Source organism: Bos javanicus, chromosome 10 (assembly GCF_032452875.1).
Source record: "Bos javanicus breed banteng chromosome 10, ARS-OSU_banteng_1.0, whole genome shotgun sequence".
Lineage (NCBI taxonomy): Eukaryota > Metazoa > Chordata > Mammalia > Artiodactyla > Bovidae > Bos > Bos javanicus.
In genome coordinates this window covers 20947576-20969500 of record NC_083877.1, presented here as the reverse complement: position 1 = coordinate 20969500, position 21925 = coordinate 20947576, and the positions used below count along the sequence as shown (strand labels likewise).

Genomic DNA, 21925 nt, shown 5'->3' with positions numbered 1-21925 from the left:
TTCCATTTTAATTTCAAGATTTTGGATCAATTTCACTATCATTATTTGGAATTCTTTATCAGGTAGATTCCCTATCTCTTCCTCTTTTGTTTGGTTTGGTGGGCATTTATCCTGTTCCTTTATCTGCTGGGTATTCCTCTGTCTCTTCATCTTGTTTAAATTGCTGAGTTTGGGAGTCCTTTCTGTATTCTGGCAGTTTGTGGAGTTCTCTTTATTGTGGCGTTTCCTCGCTGTGTGTGGGTATGTAGAGGTGGCTTGTCAAGGTTTCCTGGTTAGGGAAGCTTGTGTCGGTGTTCTGGTGGGTGGAGCTGTATTTCTTCTCTCTGTTCAGTCGCGCTATGGGGAGGGAGGGAGGGATGCTGCAAACAAATGACACTGGCGTGCGCTCGCAGTGCCTCAGCCACACTGGGTCTGCCCCCGCTCACGGCGCATGTAGCCTCCCTGCCCACACTGCTCAGGCTCTAGGTTGTTCCGCCAGGAACAATCCGAGGCTGGCCCTGGGTTGCATGCACCTCCCAGGTCCAAGCCGCTCAGGTTCAGGCACTCAGGTAGTCCTCAGAGGCGCAGACTCAGTTGGGGCTGCGTTTTGTGCTCTTCCCAGGTCCGAGCAGCTCAGGTGATGAGGTGTTTGGCGAGCGCCAATGCTGCGACTTATCGCCTCCCCGCCACTTGGTTATCTGGGTGTAAAACCGGCACACCTTCTCAGGCAGATGTTGACCGTCCAGACCCCCAATAAGTTTTAGTTAGCAAAGAAGCCAGTTTTATAGATAATGTCTCTCTGGGGCTGCGACTGCCCCCTTCCGGCTCTGGCTGCCTGTCACCGGAGGGGGAAGGTTTGCAGCCGGCTACCTCTGTTTAGTCCTTTGTTCCGTGCGCGGGCTGGCGGTGTCTTAGGTTAGGGCTGGCTTTTCGCATAGTAGATATCCCACAGTCTGGTTTGCTAGCCCAAATTATTTCGCTCAGATAGTGCTCAGGGTATTCGGGCCAGATTCTTACTCTCAGTGATGCAGCCCGCACCGCGCCTCCCTGCCCAGCCCCCGCTTGCTAATGGCGGATGCAGGCGTCTGCGCTGCTTCTCCGCTGGAGGAGTTACCGTAGGGCTCGCAATCTGCGAGTTTTAATTGTTTATTTATTTTTTCTCCCTGTTATGTTGTCCTCTGTGCTTCCAAAGCTCGGCACGGATTCGGCAGTTAGAAGGTTTCCTGGTGTTTGGAAACTTCTCTCTTTTTAAGACTCCCTTCCCGGGACGGAACTCCGTCCCTCCCTCTTTTGTCTCTTTTATTGTCTTTAATATTTTTTCCTACCTCCTTTCGAGGAGTTGGGTTGCTTTTCTGGGTGCCTGATGTCCTCTGCCGGCATTCAGAAGTTATTTTGTGGAATTTACTCAACGTTTAAATGCTCTTTTGATGAATTTGTGGGGGAGAAAGTGTTTTCCCCGTCCTACTCCTCCGCCATCTTGGCGCCTTCCCCCTAATCTTTCTTATTCTATTGTTTTTCTCTATTTCTTTGCATTGATCAGTTAGGAAGGTTTTCTTATTTTTCATTGCTATTCTTTGGAACTCTGCATTCAGATGGGCATATCTTGCCTTTTCTCCTTTGCCTTTCTTTTATTTTCTCAGCTATTTGTAAGGCCTCTTCAGACAACCATTTTGCCTTTTTGCATTTCTTTTTCTTGGGGATGGTCTTGATCACTGCCTCCTATACAATGCCATGAACCTCCGTCCACAGTTCTTCAGGCACTCTATCAGATAGATCTAATCTCTTGAATCTATTTCTCACTTCCACTGTATAATCATAAGGGATTTGATTTAGGTCATACCTGAAAGGTCTAGTGGTTTTCCCTACTTTCTTCAATTGAAGTCTGAATTTGGCAATAAGGAATTCATGATCTGAGCCACAGTCAGCTCCTGGTCTTGTTTTTGCTGACTGTATAGAGTTTCTCCATCTTTGGCTGCAAAGAATATAATCAATCTGATTTCGGTATTGACCATCTGGTGATGTCCATGTATAGAGTCTTCTTTTGCATTGTTGGAAAAGGGTATTTGCTATGACCAGTGCATTCACTTGGCAAAACTCTGTTAGCCTTTGCCCTGCTTCATTTTGTACTCCAAGGCCAAATTTGCCTGTTACTCCAGGTATATTTTGACTTCCTACTTTTGCATTCCAGTCCCCTATGATGAAAAGGACATCTCTTTTGGGTGTTAGTTCTAGAAGGTCTTATAGGTCTTCATAGAACCGTTCAGTTTCAGCTTCTTCAGCATTACTGGTTGGGGCATAGACTTGGATTACTGTGATAATGAATGGTTTGCCTTGGAAATGAACAGAGATCATTCTGTCATTTCTGAGACTGCAACCAAGTACTGCATTTCGGATTCTTGTTGACTATGAGGGCTACTCCATTATTTCTAAGGGATTCTTGCCCACAGTAGTAGATATAATGGTCATCTGAATTAAATTCGCCCATTCCGGGCCGTTTTAGCTCACTGATTCCTAAAATGCCGATATCCACTCTTGCCACCTCCTGTTCCTGTGCGAACAGGAAAGACCTGCGGCATGTGAACAGGAGATGGCAAGAGTGAACATCGACATTTTAAGAAAAACAAACAAGCCGATAAAAGTGGACAGAGGACATGAACAAGCAGTTTACGAAACAAGAAACACCAATATCTATAAACATATGAAAAAATAACCTTTAATAAAGAAATATAAATCAAAAAGAGTTTTTTCACCTCGATTGGCAAAAATTTAAATGTTTGGTGAAACTGAGTGCTATGAGGATGTGATGAAAGGGACGCTATCACACAGAATTGCCTTCTCAGGAAGGGACCCAGAGGCTGGAAAAGGGCACAGCTTTTCTGGAGGGCAATTGGCAATTTCTCTCAAAAAGTCAAAGAAACATAATCTTTGCACTGTGGCTTCAACTATTTATTTGGGCCCAGTATAAAGAAGTTCTCCTAGCCAAGTGAACAAACATGCTATTGCAACATCATATATATTAAAGCCATAGTCAACTGAAGCGGACTTCAATAGGTAACTGATAAATCATCCAGATAATGAAACAAGGAATAAGGATGAAGTATGACCTACTGGTCAAAGATCTGCAACATATGTCAAACAAGCATGCATTGACACACACAAATAAGGACACATAAAAAAAGATGGACACAAAATAAGGTCTATCATCTAGTTAACAGTGTTGAACCAATGCCAGTGTCCTGGTGTTGACATTGTATGACTGATGTCAAGAAGTCACCCTGGGGGAAGTTGGGCAAAGGGTACATGGGAACTCTATGTATTACTTTTGAGTTTATAATTACCATGAAACTGTAATTACTTCAAAATCAAAAGTTAAAAAAAAAAAAACACAAGGTGGAGAAAGTGTGTAGCATGTGATTATACAAAGTTTCAAAAGGTAAGAACAATCCCTCTGTCATTAAATTCAAGATGAGTGAGGAAAGCTTATGTAAACAGAGGACAATCCCACCCACCCCTTCACTCCTGAGGGTTTGCTTTCAACAGAATAATAAATTAATCTTAAAGTTCCCATACTTCCTCTGCAGAGATTAAAGAGTGCATGCTGCTCAAGAATTTGATCTGGCCCAACAAAGAGAAAGCCCTCAGAAGTAGACTGCTCTGTCATTTTGGCAAGGTTTGTGATGGGCCTTATTCATTTCATACTAGAGGCCTCTTTCAACGCTCTAAAAGCAGGACAGGGTAACTGAAACTGCTTTGCATAATAATGGCAAATGTTATCTCCAGAGAGGGCAGGCTGAAACCTCTAGGGAAATGTTTCCCTTTCTTTTGTGGATTCAGCTGCATTGTCCCTAGGAACTTCTGTCGGTTCTTGGAAGATGTGTGTGTGTGTGTGTGTGTGTGTGTGTGTGTGTTCAGTTGATCCAGAAATTTACAGGAACATGAAATATTTCAGGGAACATTTCTTCATCTCACACCAGCAGAGAGATCTCAGGGAAATACATGGAGCTCCAGGGCTGGCCTTGCACTATTGTGCTGGCCTGATATAGCCAAAGCCCACCCTGCTGTTTTCTCCTCAGTCCCTCATAGAAAAATTCAGACTGGCAGGAACCACAGTTACAGAGGATTCTTGCTTCAGAGTGCCCTGCTGCTCAGACAGTGGGGGAAGGACAGATTCTCTGGGAGAACACCCGCTGTGTGTTGGGAGTGGGGTCTTGCACTGCAAAGATTATGAAGGAAAGAAACTGTGAGTACCCAACAAAGCAGATACCTCGATGGAATTAGGAGTCCAGAGGATTTAGTCAGAGTAACATTCATGAAAGAAAGGGGAGGAAGCAGGATCAAGAAGGAGGAGCTGTGAGACACTGAGATGCAGATCTGACAAACGCCAGACCTACAGGAAGCTCCAAAGCAAAGAGCCCCTTAGAGGAACCCCGTGTTAGGCACAGAAGTGGCAAGGTCGTCGCGTCACCGTCCTGTCCAGGCACTGGCTGAGGCCATGCTCGGAAGGGGTGACTGCTAATCATACTCCCCACAGCAAAAGTGAGTCCTTTCTAGAGGAAGGATCTGAACAGTATCTGCATCTCCACGCCTGCCACAGGGACTGTCTCTGAAAGAGGAAAAGGGGAAATCACAGTTTTGAGAACAGGGCTAAGAATTTGGTTGTGCTCATAAAACACTCAATGTGAAGTCATATTAGGTATCCTATTTGGGGGGTTGTCCCCTATATTGTATCCCAGGTGGCACTAGTGATAAAGAACCAGCCTGCCAATGCAGGAGACACAAGCAAGGATACCCCCACCCCTCCCCAAACACAGCACAAGAAAGCAATCCTGGGCGGAGGGAAAAGAGAAGCCAAGGCCTGTCTTTCATATATATATAAGACCCTCTGGAGGAGGCCACAGCAACCCACTCAAGTATTCTTGCCCGGAGAATCCCCATGGACAGAGGAGCCTGGCAGGCTACATAGTCCATGGGGTCGAAAAGCGTCACACATGACTGAGAAGACTTAGCATACAAGCATACTTGCATATATTTATTTACTTTGCATATATTTATTTACTTATCTGGATGCTCCAGGTCTTAGTTGCAGCCCGCAGGATCTTTAGTTGTGGCATTCAAACTCTTCGCAGCCTGAGGTATCTAGTTCCCCTGACCAGGATCAAACCCAGGCACCCTGCATTGGGAGCAGAGTATTAGTTGCTGGATCACCAAGGAAAGTCCCCCAGTGTCTGTCTGTAAAAACCTCTGCATGCTGCTGTGCAGAGTTCCTGAAAAGAACCTGAACGAACACTGGGTGGATGACTTCCATACGGTGTCTACAAATAACTGCCTAAATATAGGGCAATAGGTGGAAAATTTTGAAAAACAAGAAGTTGAATGAACTATGCATTAGAGTCATGAGATTCTAGATGGCGCGATATCTCACAAAATTAATAATCCATTACCTGTGAATAGGCAAAGACTGTGTCAGTCTCTGGCACCTACAATAGATTCACTGTTTTTGTTTTGTTCTGTTGTCTTGGTTGGTTGATTAATTGATTGGTTTGGGGTTGTTGTTTTTTAGTAAATTTATTGCCAACATTTAAAAATCAAACATTTCAGGATTTCCCTGGTGATCCAGTGGCTAAAACTCTGTGCTCCCAGTACAAGGGTCCCGGTTCAGTTCCTGGTCAGGAAACTCACTCCACATGCCACAACTGAACATTGAAGATCCCCTGTGCTGCAGCTAAGACCTGCTGCAGCCAAATAAACAAATACATATTTTTTAATCAAATATTTCGTATTAAAACCCAGATTCCTACCTTCTGTTTTCAGTTCCTAAAATCTGGCAATCCTGGGTTGGCCTTGTCAATTACAAACATGAGGGAAACCAGGTGCACCCCAGGTCTGCAAGCAGCAGGTTGGGGGAGTCACCCATCCCATGGGTTCCCAGGCACTGAGACCAAGGTATGCTGCCCCTTATCGCCCTAAGCTTACACCATCAACCACAGTTTAAACCATTCTACACAGAATATATAAAAGGACAGAGCAGCAGGTAAATTCAGTTTAGAAAAAGTTTCATCAGAACTGATTAAATCTCTTTTAAGGTCATTTGACCATAGTCATCAATTGAAAACATTTGACCCAGGATGAAATATACATATTTGTACCAAATACAATATATATATATATATATATATATATATATATATACATCCAAGGTTGTTCATTGTAGCAGTGTTTGAAACGGCAAAACACTGGAAGCTATTTAAATGTTCATCGGTGGGAGACTGGCTAAATAAATTATGGAATATCCACACAATGGAATATCTTACAGTTATTTTTAAAAGGGAGAGACAGAATAAAGGGGACTATTGTGAACTACTCAGAACAATCACCAAGAATGTATTTTAAGAAATGAAAGACAGAAGTGGGGGAAAAGAAGAAAGAAGAGAAACAAGCAATTTGAAGGACATTATGTGTAGTGCCATTCCATTCATGGGAAATGTTTAAGGGGAAAATATGCATGTAAATGCCTAGGAAATTTTTAGAAGGATACACAAGACTAAGAGCTATAGGGGAGCAGGTAAAAGAAGCATAGGGAAGAATTTCTTTTTTACTTTTCACTCTATAACCTTGTGTCTCTTTTAAAAATTGTGAACATGTGTTATTTTTGTAACTTAAAAAATAGATATTTCAATGATTAGAACAAAAATGCATTGATGCAGAAAATAAAATTCCAATTTAGAGAAAATTAATTTCCAAGAAAACTCATTCTCTAACGTCAAAAAAATTAAGAGTAGCTATTCAACACTGACAGCAGATCAGGTTGTCATGACTCATTTTGATTTCACATATGGAAATAAAACTGCCTACTTCACTGGATTAGACATATTCAATAAAAATTATAAAAAGCACCCAACAGTTGCCAGCACTTAGTAAGTGTTCAATAAAAGTCACTGTTATCACACAGTCCTCCCACACCACACAAGCCTGACTCGTGTCAGGGATGATGAATCAATGACCGAAATGGAATAGCTATAGCAAGATGCAGGACTTGAATTCCACCCCAGGTGAACTTCCTTCCGGACTACAGTCAGCCTTTGAGGAAGATGAGAGTGCAGTCCTCAATCACAGAGGCATCTCCTCAAGATCTGCAGATGGTCCCACCTCTATATAAGAACAACCCCATTACCTATTAAAATCCCCACTTAAAAGAGACTCCTACACATATATGTATTTCCCCCCCAAATTTCCTACCCTCTTCTCCAACAAACCATCTTGATGAATAGTAGAAGCTGAAGACTCTCACCCTTTTTGATTTCCTTCTACATTTTTCTGTTCACAGATTCCCCCCCTAATATCTCTGGCATTCTCTGGAGGCTAAATATACCTCCCGCCCAGACAAGGAGGCTATGTGCTGTTCATGAGCTCCCAGGCCAGAATTCTTTCCCCATACCCTTTGCTCTTTGAGAGGGCTTCTCTTGTTGCAGAGCGTAGGCTCTAGAGCATGTACACTCGGTGGTTGTGGCACAAGGGCTTAGTCACCCCAAGGCTTGTGGTATCTTAAGGCAGATTCTTAACCACTGGACCACCAGAGAAGGCCCTCAAACCTTTTGCTCTTTGGGGTGTGACCTCCCTCAGCCTCCACACACCCCCTACCCCCTGCTAACCTCAACTCCTGGATTTGGCTGCTCACCTCTGGACAGGAAGTGGAGAGAGATCAAATATGACTTATAGGCCTGTCCCTTTGAGCCAAAGCCCTGAGAGGCTCTGCATCAGTCCTAAATCCCCTCCCCCAGCCCCACAGGCAGGTGGCAAGCCCTGGGAAGGGTTCCCACAGTGCATTAGCTCTGAACATGTCAGGAGGAAGAGGAGTGTCATGCTATCCAGCCTCTGTTGTCAATAATTCATGAGGTTCAGACTGAGGGGCACCAGTCAGTCAGTTTTCCCCGCACATGGGGAAAATTAGACTCAAGCTCTCTTATCTCATCGGGATATGCTGAATATCGCAGCTGTATAACATCTCGACTGAGGAATAAACTATAAATCCAGTGCATGCTTGTTATATCATTCACTACTCATACACTTTTAGATGCTGAAATCTTTTTGGCTGCTCAGCTGACTTACACATATACTACCTGAACCTTTAGCAAGTATGAATTCTGTTAAACAGCAATCCCTGGAACTGAATTTCACAGACCGGGATTCTCTCTCCTCTAATTGTAGGGATTGACATCAGGTTGCCAGACTGGTGATTTCACCAACTAACAACCCTTTTCTTAACCTACCCCATCTGCTTTCATCACCTTCTCTTAACAGAAAGACTAACACCAAAAAAAAAAAAGAGTAAAAGCATATCCCAGAATAAAGGACTATCTGTTAAATTAAATAAGCTTAGCTTTATGAAACACTGTATTTTCTTTTTATTTTTTGCCTTGAACTAGTGAAAACTTTGCCTTGGATCTACACAGCTTCTCAGTCTGGCATTTGGAGGCCACAGGGTTAAACCAATTCAGACGCTGACACTGGGTCTGTCGGGGCCTTTCTTCAGTGTATCATAAGCCATCCAGATTTATTAATTCTCCCAGAAACCCAGGAGGGAGATCATTTCAGCCCACTTGGCAGAAGTAGGGGCTGAAGTCTTGGACACAGAATTTATAGCTGGAGAGGACCTTTATCTATCATCTACCCTAGCACCCTCAGCTTACAGATGGAAAGCCTGGCTTGTGGCAGCAATAATAATTACTCTATGGTGGCAATAATTACTATGTGTTTAGTAGTTCAAAGTTTATAAAATGCTTTTACATTCAACAAATATTTATTGAACTAGGATGGAGGCTAAGACCTGGGGACACAGTGATTATGGAGAACTTGAGTGCTCCTGAGTGCTCTGAATTTCCACCACTGGTTCGGGGACACTCTAGCCTCCTTGCTACCACTTAAGCCTAGAGAAGTCCTCTAGAGTGGAGGATATAAGAGATCCTGTCAGGTCAGGATCTTTAATTCTGCACACTGGTTACCCCTGGTGATGAGAGTCTGCCCTCGAGGCCTACGGGGATGGAGGAGAACTTGAGCCAGAGTGAAGGGCAGTGCGGGCCTAGCCCTGCTCCTCTCCCATCAGGTGTCTCTCCTAGGCTCCTCCAGGCTCCCCTGAGACCCTCAGGAGGTGAGCTCCCTGGGGACCACGGGCCTCACCCCCATGAGCAATCTCAAAACACCTGCCCTCCTGTGGGCTGTCACAAACGTGGACCCAGGGTTTCTCGGAAAACAAAATCCACCTTGAAGTTTTAGGAAGCAAAAGCAAACAGTTAAAGTCCCCTCTGCCCCAAAAATTGACGTGGGCAAGCAGATGTGGGAGGAGAAGCGGGAGGACAAGAAAGTCTACGAGCTCCCCGAGGTGGGGAGGGCCCTACAGGGAACCGGAACCGACAGTACCATCCCAAGCCGGGGCCGGCCCGGGCGAGCAGGGGATCTAGGGGCGCGGCGGCCACAAACGGCAGGGGGCGCTCTCGGCCACAAACGGCTCCCCTGGCCAAGGGCCCGCGCGGAGCGGGACGAGCTGTCCTGATCTAGGGCTTACGGGGAGCGGGGAGACGGGAGCCGGGAGGGGAGCGGGCCGCCGAGCAGGAGGTGATTCACCCTTCGCCCTGCCCCTCGCCCTGCCCCACTATCACCTCCCCTGGGCGGTGCAGAACCCTGAACCGCCAGGCGCCATGATGCAGGTGGGGCTGCCTTTGGGTGCCTGTGCGCGGTCGTGGAAGTCGGTCCGGATGGCCAGCTGCGGGATGGCGCGCCGGAACCCGCTGGAGAATAAGGTGGCCCTAGTAACGGCCTCCACTGATGGGTGAGTGCCCGAGCCCGAGTCTCGGAGTCCCCCGTTGTCTGCAAACAGGCACTACCCCTTGTCCTTGGCCTCCCGCGCCCTCTCTTCAGTCCTCCCGTGTGGCCAGAGTTGACCCTGGAAGGAAGGCAGCACGTGGTTGGCCTGCAGCCCCCTTCGGATTCCGCTCCCCCACCTTTGCAGTTATCAGCTCTCTTGCCGCCTCTGGCCCGAGTCTACCGCCTTGGTGCTGCCCCTCACCCCACCCCGTCTATCCTGTCTCCTGGGGTTCTGGGCCGCCCCAATCAACTGGCTCCACCTAGAGTCTGGGAAGACCAGAGGCCAGAAGTCCAAGACAGTCCAGATTCCAAACACCCTATCCACTGCCTACACCGACTGTGGAAATGTTCCAGACACCCCACTGTGGCACCCCCAGGAGCCTCACAGAACTTTGCCCCTTCCCTAGAGGGCATGCAAGTCATGTGTCCAAAAAATTCTTGTTTAGTCCCGTGTATTGTGGCCTCCCTTGCCCAGCCTGTTTCTTACCAACCACTGTTAACTACCCTGTTTCTCATTCCCACAGACCCCTGCTAGATGCCAGCTCTTCACAAAGCTAGAATACATATAAATGGGGAAACCTAATGGCTAACAAGGAGAAGGCGATGGCACCCCACTCCAGTACTTTTGCCTGGAAAATCCCATGGATGGAGGAGCCTGGTGGGCTGCAGTCCATGGGGTAGCGAAGAGTGGAAGAGTCGGACACGGCTGAGCGACTTCACTTTCACTTCCCACTTTCATGCACTGGAGAAGGCAATGGCAACCCACTCCAGTGTTCTTGCCTGGAGAATCCCAGGGGCGGGGGAGCCTGGTGGGCTGCCGTCTATGGGGTCGCACAGAGTCAGACACGATGAAGCAACTTAGCAGCAGCAGCAATGGCTAACAAGTGCAAAATGTGTGACCCTGGGGGCTTCCCTGGAGGTCCAGTGGCTAAGACTCCATGCTCTCAATGCAGGAGGCCCAGGTTCAATCCCTGGTCAGGGAACTAGATCCCACATGGACCAACCAAGACCCATATAGCCAGATAGATCATTTTTTTTTTTTTAATGTGTAATCCTTTCTCCTATGAATGTAAAAAATTTATGTTTGTAACCAGAGACCTCCAGTTTCATATGTACCCCAAAACATAACTCAGTCTGTTTAGTTCTGATGCTGGGAAAGACTGAAGGCAGGAGAAGGGGATGACAGAGGATGAGGTGGTTGGATGGCATCACTGACTCAAGGGACATGAGTTTGAGTAAACTCCGGGAGTTGGTGATGGACAGGAAAGCCTGGGTGCTGCAGTCCATGGGATCACAAAGAGTCGGACATGACTGAGTGACTGAACTGAACTGACTGAACCAGAGACCCCATTTCATATGTACCCCAAAACATAACTAACAATAGAATATTGAGATGATGTAGACTACTGTCCTAAGGAAACTATTTACGGGTAGAGGCTTTTCTGAGAGAGACTCTCCAATCATGGAAATCACTGCTGCTTGTTATACCCCTAAGTCATTTCTCTCTCCCCTCAGTCCCTGTAGGGTATGGAGCTTATGACCCATGGTGGATAACACCTGTGGAAAGTGTTATCACTTCCTGGGAACCTAGACTGAGGGCCAAAACCATAATAAAAAGAGTAAACCAGTACCAAAAAGATGCTAAGCATGTCCATCTGTATGGTGATGGCTGTGCCATTAACCCTAACACGTGGACGCCCTACAGAAAGAGCTGGAATTCAAAGCCCAGGCAGCCTGACTTAAGAGCCCATACTCTCACCCTCTTCCTGTACTGGGCTTAAAAGTCCTTATCTCTCTCTGCCCACAGGATCGGTTTTGCCATCGCCCGGCGTCTGGCCCAGGACGGGGCCCACGTGGTGGTCAGCAGCCGGAAGCAGCAGAATGTAGACCGGGCAGTGGCAACGCTGAAAGGGGAGGGGCTGAGCGTCACCGGCACCGTGTGCCACGTAGGGAAGGCTGAGGACCGGGAGCGGCTGGTGGCCACGGTAAGCAGCAAGCATACGGGTCCAGAGCCATGAGATAGTGGAAGGGAGGCAGCCTGAGCTGGCCTTCCTGGACAACATGGGTGTGATCGAAACCAGCACTGTTCACTAAAATAAAATAGTGCATTCTGCATACCCACACCAGTCTACCAGCACATTTTCACGTGTGCCTTTCGGTTCTGTCTCCGAGAATCATCCCATCTCAGTCAGAGAACCAAAAAACACTCTACTATTTCTACCCTGCATTGTGCCTTGGGGCACCCAGAAAACTCCAGCTGGTCCTGGTTCTCCAGTAGCTTCCAGTCTAATTGGGCAGATGAGAAGGGTAAATAGGCATTCCCACTATGAGCTAAGAAACAACCAATCCCCTGTTTTTCAGTTTATAAAGCTGAGTGCCCAGGAACGTATAGGAGGCAGCCCATTATGTTTCAACCACCTACTGTGTGCCATTCACTTTGTCTCAAGCCTTTCACAGGTTATCTCCAAACAACAACCCAAGCAAGGGCAGGACTATGCTCCCTGTTGAAAGAATGGTTCAGAAAGCTGGAGCAACACCCCAAGGTCCCACAACTAGTAAGGGAAGAGGTGTGAGCCAACCCAGACTTACCAGCTACCTATGTGTTTGTGCTAGTCACTGAGTCATGTCCAACTTTTGTGATCCCATGGACTGTAGCCCACCAGACTCCTCCATCTATGGAATTCCCCAGGCAAGAATACTGGAGTGCCTAGCCATTCCCTTCTCCAGGGGATTTTCCAGACCCAGAGATCTAACCCGGGTCTCCTGCATTGCAGGCAGATTCTTTACCATCTCAGCCACCAGGGAAGCCAAGCTACCTGCAAACTACCAAGCATTTCCCTTCCAGGTCAGGCCTTAGGTGCCCTCTTGGACTTTAGTCTCAAAGAAAGTGGCTAAGCCACTGTTGAGAGTTGGTTGGCACCAGTCTTGCAGGTAAACGTCTTACAAAGGAGGCCACTCTTTCCTAGGCTCAGGGCACACCCTTTATTTCTTGGAGTGGCAGGAAGAATCTACCCAAGGATGGGAAGCAAAAGATTGTGCTGACAGAATGAAAAGCGGTGGAAATAATTTGGGTAATCTTAGACAAGGAGGGCATGAAACGATTGTAGACAGTGGCATAGTAGACAGCATAAGTTATTCCATTTGTCAGGAGTCATTTGGCAGATGCTCAAATGTGCATTGGAGAGAATCAGTTGTGGGTCCAAGAAGGCCACCATGCCTGGCCACCTCTGCCATCTCTGCTGGACGGGAGCCTGAGACCTTGATCCTTAGGGTGGGAGCCACCTGGGATCCTGGGCCAACTAGTGGCCATGTGAAATGTACGTGGCTACCTATTGTCAAAATCCTGCTGGGAAGGTGGCTTTGGATCCTCACTAGGTCCCCTTTGCCCATCCTGCAGCTCTGACCCAGAAGTGGGGTTTGAGCTAGACTTTGAGGAGTGGGTAGGACTAGGCAGATGGCATAGGGCCAGGATCCCAAATGATCCTGCAAAATGAGCAGATAGTCAAGGAAGGGAAGGTGGGGTGCTCTGTGAACCCACAGTGTGAGAGCAGAGACTCAGGAGCCCTGGTAGGAAATGGGTCACGTGGGAAGGATGGGGGACATGGACCTCCATGGCCTCCCAAAGGAGTTTAGACATTCTTGGAGGAGATAAGAATCCATGCGAGATTTTGAGCAAGGTGGAAATAATTACTAAAGAACAATAATCTGGCACTGGCAGGAAGGATATATTGGAGAAACGAAGACTCTGGGCAAGGACATTGGTGAGGAAGCTGACGCTGCCACTTGGGTCTAGAGCAGTGGCAGGAAGACCAGAACAGGTGTTCCTAAGAGGTGTTTAGTGGGAACCAACCAAATTTTTCCCCCCTGGCTGGTGTCAAGAAATTGGACGAGGAGGGATGAATCAAAATTGACTCTCAAGTAGTTGAAAAGACCAGTGTCGAGTGGAGAATGATAGGATACTTGTTGGCAGTTTGAGATGAGTCCTGCCTATGGCCAGCCACTAGCCTGTGATGAGGGAAGCTGCTGCCCTGAGCATGGTTATTCCCCAGTGGCCTCCTAAGCTGCACCTTGAAGCCTCTCAAAGGCAGCATGAGCTGAAACCAGATCAGCCACTTCTCCACTTGATTCTACTTAAAAAAAAAAAAAATAGACCTGTCAGAACACAGAGCAAGCAACGCTTAACCACTTTAGGGTAGCAATCACACAATTTAGAGCAAGCCTTAGAGGACACCTGGGTGGTCATAGCAAATATGCCATTAATCTTCCACGGTTCTCTGTCTCTGTTCAGTCAAAAGCCAGCCTGCTCTCCTCTCCATGCTCATAGGCCTAGAAGGAGACTGGGACGGGATGCACAGACCAACCGGAAGAGCGCTCCAGGCGATTCTGCGGCAGTCCGCTAGCTCCCCACCCCTAACACGTTGGCCCAGCACGCATCACTTTCTGATGCATCCTGCGTTTTCCTTGAGACTTACACAGAGCCGAGGCAGGTGGCCTGGACATCAAAATTTAGACACTGCAGGAGAGTACTAATACAGGTTTTGCAAAGATTATGTGATCTTAAAATGTGTTAAATTTACGTGTTGACAGTCCAGGCATCCCCCTCAGCAGTGTGGAAGCAACTGAGCTTAGCACCTAGTTAGCAAGAATAATTAGTTAAAAACGGGAGTTAGCAGATGGTACACATTGTTAATAACACCCCTCTGTGTGCCAAATCGGGAAGCACAAAGTTGATTGAGGGCCCATTTAGTGCCGTTTGCCCAAGGCATCAAAATTGCCAAGTCTGGGCAAATGTGAAGTCTGTTTGCCCGGTGGCAGAATGCTGGCAGAAAGACTGTTTGGCTATTCGTTACTCCAGCACATGCCTTCACCACCTACTTACAGTTTATTAAGGAGGTTAGCTGTTGGCTCTCTTGGTTTTCCCAGTTTAAATCTCAGTTTCTGCCTTGAATCTTCCATGCCTCCAGGCCAAAAAAATAAAAGCAGGAAGTGGGGGAGGGGATAAAAAGGCATCATAACTGAGCGTGGAACTGCTTTAAGCCCAGACTGGCGTCTCCTCCATCATGGCCCTCCTGGATAGCCAGTTTCATAGTGACCCCCAACTCACTTTCGGAGGACTCTTATGAATTAGCTCTGGGTTAGAGAGTCAATTCTGCCACCACTAACTAGCCCTGTGCCCTGAGCATATCACCTCTCCAAAGACTCAATGAGCAGAACTCCTCTTCTTAGCTGGTCCTGATACGTCATTACTAAGCTGTATGACCTTGAGAAATGAACTTCCCTGAACCTCAGTTTTATCACCTTCACCGTGAGGACATTGGGTGAGATGACCTCAAAGGCCCCTCCCAGTGGCAACTTTCTGTGGGTCTATTTAAACTCACTTTTCCATTCAGGTACATGTGGACAGGCTGAGTTTGAGTAATGGTAACTCATTCAAGGGAAACTGGTCAGTAAGCACTTGGAGAAATGGGGCTAGGATAAAAGAGGAAGGGTCTAGAAATGGATTTTGAGGTGAAAGCTGAGGCCATGAGAATAAAGGAGTTCCGAAAGGGGAAGTCAAAAGAGAAAGGATCAGTGACAGCCTTAGAAGAAGTGGGAGCAGGAAGAAGAGATTGCAAAAGAAATAAGACAACCTTAAATGTTTTACCAGTAGAGCTTGGGGCTTCCCTGGTGACTCAGTGGTAGAGAATCTGTCTGCCAATGCAAGAGATGCAGGTTCGATCCCCTGGAGAAGGAAATGGCAACCCATTCCAGTATTCTTACATGGGAAACCCCACGGACGGAGGAGCTTGGCAGGTTACAGTCGTCAGGACTGTAAGAGCTGGACAGTTTAGGGACTGAACAACAGCAGAGCTTGGGGTGCTTTTGAAGAGAAAATGCTTTAAGGAAAAGAGTTCATTTTGACAACTGTCCTTAAGAAGGAACCCTTTACCAGTATTGATAAATGCACCTCCCTTACTGTCCTGTATGAAAAGGCAAAAAGATAGGACACTGAAAGACGAACTCCCCAGGTCAGTAGGTGCCCAATATGCTACCGGAGATCAGTGGAGAAATAACTCCAGAAAGAATGAAGGGATGGAGCCAAAGCAAAAACAACACCCAGTTGTGGATGTGACTGGTGATAGAAGCAAGGTCCGATGCTATAAAGAGCAATATTGCATAGGAACCTGGAGTTGGGAAAGATTGAAGGCAGGAGGAGAAGGGGACAACAGAGGATGAGATGGTTAGATGGCATCACCGACTCAATGGACATGAGTTTTGGTGGACTCTGGGAGTTGGTGATGGACAGGGAGGCCTGGTGTGCTGAGGTTCATGGGGTTACAAAGAGTCGGACACGAATGAGCGACTGAACTGAACTCAACTGAACTTACTGTGCTGTAGCCCTAATTCAGATCTTCCTCCTCTCTAGGCTGTGAAGCTTCATGGCGGCGTGGACATCCTGATCTCCAATGCTGCCGTCAACCCTTTTTTTGGAAGCTTGATGGATGTCCCCGAGGAGGTGTGGGACAAGGTAAGAAGGGATGAGAGCAGCAGGGGGTGGGCCTCAGAAGATGGCACACACTCAGTCTGCTTTTAGAATGCACTTGTCAAGTGCAGTGTAAATGTGAGGAATCCTTGCAATTTGCCACACACCTGCAGCGCACCTGGTAAAGGGCGAATGGAGGTAGGGGGCTTCCTTTGTCCCTGTCTTTCTCTTTCATTTCTGCTTCTCCGCAATCTCGTTTTCATTGACTCCTTGCTGTCTTCTGCTTCCCTCCCCCAGCTCTCTCCCCTCTACCACCGTGGGCTTATCCAAGCTCTTCTTCCTGGTTTATTTCCAGCAGGCATGGCAGCTAATATGCCAATAACTAATACACTCAGACTTACACACCACCCTTCCCCCTCTCAGCTGCCAAAAACAAATGATTTTTCATTAGTTGGAAAACTTTAATAGCCGCTAGTTAAGTGAAATATCAATTCTAGTGAAATGAACTAAGTTGCCGCTTTATGACATACAGCCTTTGAAAAAGACTTGCACTCTTTCTTAACTCCAATGTCAAGAACATCTGAGATCCAGATGTCTAAATTCAAGGAACAGAATATTGGTTTTCATGTGAGGGTGTATAATTACATTATATTTACATTCTTTAATTATAAAGCCTTAATTGAAAGATTTGTCTTTGTTTACTAAGGTTAATACTCCCACATGATTTGGAAATGCTAAATTTTTTATGATCTCCCATGGTTTTGCCTTTTACCCTGATGTCATCAATAATTTCTCAACACTGAAATTTAAAGATACTAAAATATTCTAGTTTGTTTATCAGTGTTCCACAGACATAGAGACCAAAGTGCCAAAATGGTCTTCAGTGAGTCAGTTCCTGATTGATATTCTTTAAAGCAGAGAAACATCTTTCATGAGCAGTCTGAATAGGGACCACATGAAAATCAGTTATAAACTGAGTAATTTTTCTTTCTAGTTGGCTTTTTTTTTTAATATCATAATATATCAAATCTAAATGCAGTGGTTGATCCTTGATTGAGCCCTGGACTTTTAAAATAAGGCCATTTGGGGGACAATTGGGGAAGATTTTTTATGGACAGTATATTAAGTAAAATCATGATTATCAATGTTAAATTTCTTGGGTGTGATAGTGAATGGTGGTGTGTAAGAACATCCTTATTATTTGGAAATAATGCTAAAGCGTTAGGGCTACAGTATTATAATGTCTGCAACTTACCTTCCAAGGGTAAGGAAAAAGCTGCATAAGCACATAGTTAGGGCAAATGGCTGGAGAAGGCGATGGCACCCCACTCCAGCACTCTTGCCTGGAAAATCCCATGAACGGAGGAGCCTGGTGGGCTGCAGTCCATGGGGTCGCCAAGAGTCGGACATGACTGAACATCTTCACTTTCACTTTTCACTTTCACTTTTCACTTTCATGCATTGGAGAAGGCAATGGCAACCCACTCCAGTGTTCTTGCCTGGAGAATCCCAGGGACGGGGGAGCCTGGTGGGCTGCCGTCTATGGGGTCGCACAGAGTCAGACACGACTGAAGCGACTTAGCAGCAGCAGCAGCAGCAACAGGGCAAATGGCACAAAATGTAAACAACTGGTGAATGTAGTTAAAGGATATCCAGATAGTCATTGTCCCTCTATTTCAACTTATCTGTAAGAGTGAAAATTTTCAAAATAAATAGTTACATGGGGGGAATGGGAGGGGACTATCCCAGCAGTGCCTGGAACAATGTAAACAAGGCTCACGCATTGGTTTTAAATTACAGATGTACAGTTTTGATTTTAGACTATGTCCCAGCTCCCCCAGTAGTGCCTCCTCATGATCCCATGTGCCAATAATTATCCAGCCAGCCAGTCAATCCTGGAGGGCCAAGAGCATCTCCCTCGCTAACTCAGAAGCCAGAAAAGTGCTGGAACAACCCCAAGTGCCTGAGGTCAGGCCACATTTTCCCTGAGAATCACGGCTCACTCTGGGGCAGGTCCAGGAAGCCAGCCCAAATCCCAGGCTCTCGCTAGTTGGAAGACAGTTCAGCTCAAGTCCAAGAGAGTCTTGAAAGTTCAGATCCATTCTGGGTCAGATCAGACTTAGGAAACAAGATGAAGCAGGCTCCATTCTTTCTCACCCAAACCCCAAAATGGGTCATTCTCTAGCTGTCATTCTCAAAGCTCCCTCTCTCTGGGCCGTGGTGTCTTCACTTGTAAGCTCTGGGTAAATCATCTCTAGGACCTCTGCCAACCCTAACAAACAGATCCTGGGGACCCCACTTAACTCTCCATCACCCTGCCTTCTGAAGCCTTCTGAAGACCCTCATGCTGTTCCCCCTCTTCTTTCTGTTGCAGATTCTGGACGTTAACGTGAAGGCCACGGCCCTGCTGACAAAGGCAGTGGTGCCAGAGATGGCGAAACGAGGGTACAGGGAAGGAGGGGCCAGGGCGTGCTGGGCCCCTCGCAGGCCGCGGGCGGGGGTCCGTGACAGCAGAGCCGTTCTGCTCTTTTTTCAGAGGCGGCTCGATAGTGATCGTGTCCTCCATAGCAGCCTACAGCCCCTTTCCTGTAAGAACCCCCTTCTCTGCTACATTTATCCTTTCCTCCATCCTGTACCTTCCATTCCTCCAGTCACCCTAGGAAGTGTGTGTCCCCTTTTGGAATCACACCACCTTCCAGCAAAATAGAGGCCTTGCCTCCACAAATGTTAACCTAGGGGCGGTTTTGCCATAACAGTTTTCTAACTGGGACCCTCTTTAACAAGAGATGCCCTATTACCAGTTGCCCGTTCTATCTTATGTTAAGAACCAAGAATGAGGTGGAGTTGAAGAGACTAACCCAATCCTCTCCTTTCCCCAGAGCCTGGGTCCTTACAACGTTTCTAAGACAGCCTTGCTGGGCCTCACTAAGAACCTGGCCCTCGAACTGGCAGAGTCGAATGTTCGGGTGAACTGCCTGGCGCCTGGACTCATCAGGACTAGCTTCAGCCGTGTGGTGAGGAAGGGGAGTCCTGCATCCCACTGGGAATTCTAAAGGGCATCTTCTCAATGGAGGAGCCCAGCTCCTGGGTCCTGAGCTCCCAACCACTCCCACCCCCTGCCCTGGGCTTTTCCACCCTCCCCCTCCATACCAGCCATGTGTCCAGACCAGATCCCCACACTATCCTTTCCTAAGGTGCACAGTGAGACTGAGGAATTCAGATGCCACTCAGGCCATTTCATATTTCCTTAAGTGGATGAGACCTGGGGCAACCCACCAAAATGCCTCCTTAGGACCTGAAGAGAATGGAGCAGAAGAGGGCAGTGGGTAGTGACTGGGAGCTGGGAAGGACTGGGAAATGAAGGGGGCACCTCTCCATCCTTCCTCTCAATAGATGTGAGGGCGGGCAATTTGTCCTTTCACTGTCCCTCAGAGGAAGTGATTTTCCTTTTTCCTGCAGTTGTGGGAGGATCTGGCAAGACAGGAGAGCATAAAAGCTGCCTTTCAGATCAAAAGGTAAGGCTGTCACAGGGGAGGCTGAGGAGGGATAAAGATGGAAAGGTCTGGTCCCTCGAAGCCCATAGCTTGCCGTCTCTCAGTCCCGCAGACAACACAGCCATCCTTTCCTTGCTTCCAATACACAGACTTCACAAGTTTGTGAACAGAGCGTCACTACAGTGGTGTGTGCAGGGAGTCTGCCTCCTTGCAAAAACCAAACACAGAGGCATCCAGGTTTAGCAGAGCAGAGCCCTGGGGGAGGCCCTGACTCCTCTCTCCACCTGGGTGTTTGCCTCCACCTCTGGGTGTCCCTAAGGATCAGGGACCAAAACCAAAATCAAAGCATGCTTTTTTAGTTTCCCTTGAATAAAAAGAGTCATGTTTCCAAAGTTCAGGTTGATGATCCTACAATTCAAATAAAAGGATCCTACCATTCAAATAAAAGGATCCTACCATTCAAATAAAAGTCTCCAAACTTCCCTTGCCTAAGAAAACTAGCCTCTTCCCCCAAAAGGTCAGGCACCTTCATCTGGCTCCCTGTCCTCTAAGTTCTCTGCCTCTTTCCAGTCTCTGGCTTCCGGGAGCTCTCTTGTCTTTAGCTCCTCCACCTTGTCCCCTCAAGGACGTGTACCAGCAATGCCTACTTGAGGAGGGAAATGCTCTCAAGTGCTCCTAAAGCCATTCTCATGTCAGGCATGAGCTGCAGGCCTAGTCCATTAATCAGTCAGGGCATTGTCATCCTTGAGCCACAGTGAATGATCTGGCCCCGAGCTTTTCAGTCTTGGATGCGCATTAGAATCAGCTGAGTAGTTGTGAAACCACAGATGCTCAAGCGTCACTCCCAGAGATTCTTTGTTAATTGGTCCAAGGCAGGACCTAGGCATCTTTAGTGAGGGAAGGGGAGGGAAGGAGAAGTTGAGCCTCTCAGATGACGACAGTGTGTAGCTAGGATGGAGAACCACTAATCCAGTCCTTCTAGGTTTGAAGTACCCACTCCACCCACCTCTAGAGCATTCTGTGGCAGTTAGATTAAAGTGTTCCCTAACTATGCAATCACTGATACAAACACTGAGAATTAGCACAGTCTCACAAAATGACTTTGAGACAAAAATAGATTCCTGAAAAAGTTGTCTGTGAATTGAAGCTGTACAAATGGAATCATTTTAAACAAATCATTTACTATCTCACAGACTCTCTGATATTTAAATAGTATGCACACATGTGAAACAAATTATTGGAAGAATGAAATAGCCAGGTTATCTATATAACTTTGGATTTTGGTGTCCTGAGTTCTCTAAAAAACAAAGTATCCCCATATTATATGAATATAATGTGTGGTGGTTTTTGCAGAGTACAGTATTAATGCTTCTATTGAATTATAACAACTTATAATAATGGTAGCCCTATTTTATGGACAATTCACTGATCCTGAAAAATTGCCTGATACTTTAGCAAATTCCATTCCCTGTTTGATTTTTACTCCTTTCCTTTTTCCCTGCTTCCCAGGATAGGCAAGCCAGAGGAGTGTGCCGGCATCGTGTCTTTCCTGTGCTCTGAAGACGCCAGCTACATCACTGGGGAGACAGTGGTGGTAGCTGGAGGGAGCCTATCCCACCTCTAAGGACGTGGAGAGCATCTACCAGGGCAGAGATTGGGCTCCAACTCCAGAGTCCTGTTCCCGAATCAATCAACTGGCCTTTCCCACCTCTGCCTAGCATACTGCTACCCTTACACCATAACACCCTCCTGCCACACACACACACACACACACACACATACACACACACACACATACACACACAAATCAATTATGCCCTGTGAAAAGCTCCAGCATTCTCTGCTATCAAGGTGTGGTCTTAGGAGGATTCACGCTATTGCTGTAGCCTTGGACAAAGACATCCCTTGAGAGAACAGGGCAGGCCTGCTGAGAGGGCTTAGTCTACTGTGGTAAAGAGCAACTAGTATTATTTTCTAGGCATCAGGGAAATTTGAGGGAGATGGGACAGAAGGAACTTGGAGTGGAAGGAACTGAGTTGGAAATTAACAACTTGCAAATGAGGTGCAAATAAAAAGGAGATGATCACGATGCTTTGAGTCAATGTGCTCATTTTTCAGTGTAGGGTGCATA

The 21925-nt window shown here is 46.9% G+C and overlaps 1 protein-coding gene and 2 long non-coding RNA genes across 4 annotated transcripts in view; 1 reads left to right on the top strand and 2 right to left on the bottom strand.

Moving 5' to 3' along the window:
* LOC133255863 (uncharacterized) overlaps positions 1-21925 on the bottom strand; it is a 146965-nt gene that overhangs the window by 123232 nt on the left and 1808 nt on the right. The gene's annotated exons all lie outside the window — the stretch shown is intronic.
* On the bottom strand, positions 2671-10933 carry LOC133255862 (uncharacterized). The gene is made up of 3 exons (XR_009739058.1): positions 9975-10933; positions 5036-5149; positions 2671-4582 (listed from the first exon to the last, which is right to left on the bottom strand). It is a non-coding gene; the product is annotated as an uncharacterized LOC133255862 (long non-coding RNA).
* Positions 9477-21883, top strand: DHRS4 (dehydrogenase/reductase 4). Of its 2 annotated transcripts, XM_061430514.1 has the most exons (8): positions 9479-9802; positions 11645-11822; positions 16244-16345; positions 18675-18745; positions 18837-18888; positions 19180-19314; positions 19760-19815; positions 21304-21883. In XM_061430514.1, the coding sequence occupies exons 1-8, from the start codon at positions 9672-9674 to the stop codon at positions 21416-21418; spliced, it is 840 nt and encodes a 279-aa protein (XP_061286498.1). In that variant the 5' UTR covers positions 9479-9671; the 3' UTR covers positions 21419-21883. The 2 variants fall into 2 exon arrangements, with proteins under 2 accessions (XP_061286499.1, XP_061286498.1); XM_061430515.1 differs by lacking the exons at positions 18837-18888; positions 21304-21883 and having other exon boundaries at positions 9477-9802.